General features: G+C 45.4%; 1 protein-coding gene across 1 annotated transcript; it reads left to right on the plus strand.

Annotated features, from left to right (window-relative positions):
* The first annotated feature begins 2,527 nt into the window (after positions 1-2,527).
* On the plus strand, positions 2,528-4,905 carry LOC128500510 (acrosin-like). The gene is made up of 5 exons (XM_053469673.1): positions 2,528-2,591; positions 2,881-3,079; positions 3,390-3,658; positions 3,970-4,115; positions 4,282-4,905. The coding sequence occupies exons 1-5, from the start codon at positions 2,528-2,530 to the stop codon at positions 4,723-4,725; spliced, it is 1,122 nt and encodes a 373-aa protein (XP_053325648.1). The 3' UTR covers positions 4,726-4,905.
* The last annotated feature ends 1,274 nt before the right edge of the window (positions 4,906-6,179 follow it).

Here is a 6,179-nt window from a genome sequence, read left to right on the forward strand (position 1 = left end):
GCTGTCATTGACAGCTGCGGAGTTCTGTTGATGTCCGCACGCTCTGTGCCAGCATGTTATTCGCTATCGGACACTGTTTCTTTGTGAAGTGTATTAAATACTCCTCGATGGAACCTGTCCAAAACTTCAAAAAGCTCTAGAATGAGGTCATGGGAACCGTACAGAGAGAAGACGATTATAACAACGATGTAATGTTCTGCCGCACTTTAATACCATGTGCTCCAGCTTATATATCCCTTTGGTCCTGCACTCGGGGACGGTTATAGTGCCTCTCGTGTCCTAGAGGAACGAGGTCTCCAATACCCCCTCCTAAATGCATTCGCCTGCTAACATAGGAGAGAATGAACCATCTAAGTTGCCTGTATGGCAAGGCTGACGTACCTTACTTGCTTCCCAGCCCATCCTGTTCTCTAACCTTCTCGCATGTTTACCGGTTGTTGCGTTTTCTCAGTAGATAACACAAACACACTTACATTATCGCACACAGACACATCCTTACATCATCCTTCCCTAATACTGACCCCCACAAATCCCAGCCACCCCACCAATATGGCCCCATTTTACTTTCACCCGCCACCTTCTTTTGTTAAATGATTTTTCAGACAACACATTAAATTAAATAAAACCTCCAGACGATGAATACAAATGTATGTAAATTCACTTTATTAGGTTACAAAGAGTCACTTGGCCAGTAGAATCTGTGGACTGGGCTAATGCCTGGTGGGCTTTTTATAAAGCCACAACGATAACCAAAATAAGGGCTACCTCCGGACTCCAAGAGTCACCATCTGCACCAGCTGAGGGGTGCCTCTGGGGGGCTATAGTTTGAAGTACTGCCCTCCCTCTGGCTTTAAGAGGCTATACAGTCTTTCACTATATTAAACATCTGTATGAATGAGGGGCTGGATCAGAATCCCCTGCAAAGCACAGATTACCTCCCTTATCAGCCTGCTTTCATTCCCTCCCAAAGCAGCATGCCCCGGAATATGCCCCAGAATATACCCCGGAATATACCCCGGAATATGCCCCAGAATATACCCCGCAATATGCCCCAGAATATACCCCGTAATATGCCCCAGAATATACCCCGCAATATGCCCCAGAATATATGGGTAGGGTGGGCAGGTGAGCTCTCTTTCCTCTACCTGGAAGACTGTGTGACCCCGAGAATCTGCCCCCTCACCTGGGATTGGGGCAAAAGCCCTTAGACTCCGGGGCAAACTCTGAGAGTCCCCGCTATGCGCATGAGCATTAGTGTTTGGCTCGCTAGCCATGGAACTAGTGGTGGGGGGGGAGCAGTGAAACAGGACAGATTCATAGAGGGGAATCTGCTGGATCTCTGCATACATTGCAAGGCAGAGTCTACCACTTCTGCTGGGGAACGCTTCCATGTATCATCCACAGTAAAATAAGACTGAAACCACAACATATAAGAAATTATAGCTGGGGTAAATGGATGTCCTTATCATAGAAAGAAGTTTTAAGGTTAAATTGCCCGAGTATTACCTTATTTTCCCAGCCGGTTTTTTGGACCCAGCGGCAGATTCAGGCTCGGACATTGCTGCCCCCTAGTGGACAGAAAATACAATTAGAATCTTTAATGAACTGTTAAGCAAACTGACACATTTTAAAAATAATATATAATTTATTATTTTCCCTATAAATACATCCAGAGCCATTCCCATGAATGCATACAGTAATTATATTATATATATTATATAAAAATGTACATTTATATATTATAATTATTATTATATTATTTTATATAAGGATCTAGTGTATGTTGAACGTTTTGTTCTAATTGCAGAGATTATTTCATAAATTACTCGCCTTCCCCGGTAACATTTTATAATAATCTGCAAAAAACAGTAACAATCAGCGTCTCTCATACTATGTAAAGAATATAAATGGTGCCTGATATCTGCGCTCTCCGTCAGGATATATAGAAATGTTCATTAGGACAAATAAAAAATAAAACGAAAATAATAAATAACATTTTTGTTTTCCTGGCAGTGCCCACATTCAGGGGCAGGCAGGTCCGGGGGGGGGGTAGTCAAGCAATTTCCTCCAGGGCCGGTCCGAAAACCTTCAAAAAGGGTTGGTCCACACAGCGCAATGTGAATAGCATGGCTACTCATAGATATATATATATCATATAGGAGTATATAATATATACAATAAATAAATGACAAAAAATTATTTACAATAAATAATTATAATAAATGTGTGTTTATTATGATAGCGTTTATCACTATGCAAGCTGCTGTCGCAGAGATTTAAGTAAATGTGGAGACATATAACAATAATAGTATAACTTTTAGGTGGTTTAGCGGTTCCCACCATATTTAATAAATATAAATTTGAGTTTTATGCATATTCCAGCAGTATACAGCTCAATGCACATGTAGCTGTTGCCAATGTGATATCATACAACCATTGGAACAATGATGTCACATAGGCTGTTAAAGGCAGTGACGGTCTAGTGTGAGCTTGTGCGTTGTTTGATAGCACAGAGATAGCTTCAGCGATGCATCCTATGCGACTTGCTATCGTTTTTCTCCTCATCCCGCTGCCTGCTGCCGACTCAAACAGTAAGTACATCCATCGCTTCCAAAGAGGGGACAGCCCCGCAGCATGGTTACTGCCAAATCATCCTTTTCTTGTTGTCTCCATTGAAGCTCTGAGTCCTGTTTATGACGGCGGGGTATTATGTCCAACATACCATTGATTGGGGGCCACAGGCATGAGTATGAGGGACGAGTGGCAGGGACGGTGTAACTATGAGTATCAGGCTCTCAGACAGCAGTATCCTGTCTATCTGACGCGGTCACAATATCTGACTTTGTCGCTTTCTGTAACGTTGTGTCCCTTCTCTTTCAGCCTGCGGTCAGCGTCCGCTCGTCGCGGAATTTGGCAGCTCGAGGATTGTCGGAGGTGTCGATGCCCAGCCCGGCGCCTGGCCATGGCTGGTGAGCATACAAGTGCCTTCTGGCAAAGGTCATCGCCACTCTTGTGGAGGCACATTACTCAATAAGCAATGGGTCCTGACAGCGGCCCATTGCTTTAAAACCATGAAAAGGTAAGGATGGGTGGCGATGGGGTAAGAATGACGGCTGGGGGTCTACCTTATCCGATTGTGGGGGGCAGAAAAGTTACGGTTTATCATACGTATTGTAAATGTTTGCCTGGGTACTATTGCGAGGTTACTGTTTATGTATTTATTATTATGTATAAAATTATGTTTATGAAATAGCAATTTTGGGACAAATTGCTGACATCCTAAAACGTATTTCTGTACATCGAGATTTTTGCCCCAGAATTACTGTTTGTGAATAGGGCCCAATATACGAGCTGCATGTCGTAATGTCTGTCTCTTTATAATAACTCAGGCTTGTACCAAAATGGCAAATTGTCCTTGGTGGACACCAACTCTCGGATCCCTCGGCACGCGACGTACAAATCAGATCCATCGGGTCTTACCTTCAACATGAGCATTACAACCCGCGTACTGAAAGGAACGACCTGGCGCTGATCCAGCTCAACGAGTCGGTCATATTCAGCGACTTCGTGCAGCCGGCCTGCCTGCCGAGCGCCGGCACGGAGATCAGCGCCTTGGATCCGTGTTACATCAGCGGCTGGGGGGTCACTCAGGACAAATGTGAGTAACTGACTTTCTGGGAACAAACTACACTAAAACCTACACATCTCACTCAGCTGCAGACACTCCACACTCAGCCGCAGACACTCCGCACTCAGCCGCAGACACTCCGCACTCAGCCGCAGACACTCCGCACTCAGCCGCAGACACTCCACACTGAGACGCAGACACTCCGCACTCAGCCGCAGACACTCCACACTCATTACGGACTCCATGATCAGTTTATTTGCGCAAACCTTCTACCCATAGCTGGCGTCCGCGCGTCTCGCAGCCAGCGATATTCATTTGTTGAATCTTTGATGTCTCGACAGCCATCCAAACGGCAGACATCCTGCAAGAGGCCCGGGTGAACCAGATAGATCTGCAGAAGTGTAACGGCTCCATGTGGTATAACGGCAATGTCCACGATTACAACCTGTGTGCCGGTTACGAAGAAGGCGGAATTGATAGTTGCCAGGTAAGGAAACAAATCGAAATATCCGAAGGAGAACCTGTGCCATGAAGGCCATGAAGACCATGTGTCTTTGAAGGAAGATGGGTTACAATGTATACAGCGGATGTCACAGTTCCTTATAAGCCAAGTAAAGACGCCATTAACCTTCTTCTATTCTTTACCCCTGTAGGGTGACAGCGGAGGGCCACTGATGTGCATGAACCCCGAGAGCTCCAAGTACCATGTAATCGGAGTGACAAGCTGGGGCCAGGGCTGCGCCAAGTCAAAAAGGCCAGGGATATATTCAAACACACAGCACTTCCTGGAGTGGATCCTGAGTCACATTGGAACCTCGACTCCCAAGCAGACCAAAGCAGTCGTCACCCCAAGCTTCGTCCGTGTTTCTGCACCTACACCACCGCCAGCCACCGCTGCCTCTTTATTGTGTCCACTGCCTCGCCAAACACCACAGCCGGAGAAGCCGACATCCAAGGGGCAGCCGCCAAAGAAGGGGAGTAAGCTGAAAAATCTCATCTTTGAGCTTAAGGAGCTCTTTGCCCAGAAGACCTCCACCCAACGGCAGCCCACAAAAGCTCTCCGGAAAATATTTGGCAGCAAACGCCTTTCTTCTTAAGATGGAAGCACCTGTTGAACTGATTGTTCGACAGCCGATAAGTTAGAAGATAGTTGTTAGTTATAAGATAGTAGTTAGATAAGTTACCAGCGAGACGCATCTACCAAAACCGTATTCCATCTCGGTAAATCATTGCGGCTCCTGTTCAATTTAATGGAATTAAACATCTTTCCATTCACATTTTGTGTGGTCGGTGTGATTTTTGTTAAAAAAAAAGCAAATGGGATCAAAAAGATCCAGAGAAGGGAAAATTAAAAAGAAACATGGAATGGAAACCTCAACTTCAGAGAACATTTCCTGGTCGGGTTGGTTTGCTGGTTGTCCAGGGAGCATGGATAGGTGTGTGAGTGTGAGTGTTAGTGGGAGAGCGAATGTGTATGTGTGTGTCTATATGTGTATGTGTGATAACATCAGTGTGTATGTGTGTCTATATGTGTATGTGTGTGTGTATGTGTAAGTGTGTGATAACATGAGTGTGTATGTGTAAGTGTTTGGGAGGGCAAGAGGCCAGGGGGGTGCAAAACGTCCTCCCCACCTTTCCGCTCTCCCTTTGTTGGCTCAGGAGAGGGGTTTCCTGGCAGTGGCGTCGGCAGGGGGGGCAGAGGGGGCCATGGCCCCCCCTACATCATGCTGTGAACCCCCAATTGAAACGCCGTCTTTGTTTTTGTTTTGCAATAGACGCGGAGGAGAGAGAGGCGCCGAGCGGTCGCTGAGGAATACGTTTTCAGAAACCGTTCAGCGCCTCTCGATCTTCTCCGCGAGGATTCTGCCTTGGCAGAAAAGGGAGACAGAGGCCCACCGTTGGACTTCTACAAGGTAAGTGAACTTCTAAGGGGGGAGAGGGTAGAATGTGAGGAGGGGGTGCATAGGGAGGGAGAGAGGATAGATAGGGAGGGAGAGGGTGTAGATAGGGAAGGAGAGGGGCTAGATAGGGAGGGAGAAGGGCTAGATAGATATATTGACAACAGGGTCTAATATTTATATATATATATTGGCAGTAGGGGCAAATATTTATATATGTTTTGGCAGCAGAGGCTAATATTTATTTATATATTGGCAGCAGGGTATAATATTTATTGATATATTGACAGCAGGGTTTAATATTTATATATATTGGCAGCAAGGTCTAATATTATATATTGGCTGCAGGGGCTACTAATATATATATCGGCAGTAGGGGCTAATATTAATATATATCCGCAGCAGGGAATAATTTTAATGTATATCGGCAGCAGGGTATAATCAGGGGCGTACCTAGAGTATTTGGCACCTGGGGCGGATCCTGTATGTGGCACCCCCCCACACACACACACACTTTAAAACTGCATAGCTTCTACCGTTATATACCAGCACAGACACTGAAGGTGGTACAGCATTACTGTTATCATTATATACTGAGGCAGACATTGATGGTGGTACAGCATAACACTTATCACTATATACATATATATATA

The sequence above is a fragment of the Spea bombifrons genome, chromosome 6, assembly GCF_027358695.1.
Source record: "Spea bombifrons isolate aSpeBom1 chromosome 6, aSpeBom1.2.pri, whole genome shotgun sequence".
Classification (NCBI taxonomy): Eukaryota; Metazoa; Chordata; class Amphibia; order Anura; family Pelobatidae; genus Spea; species Spea bombifrons.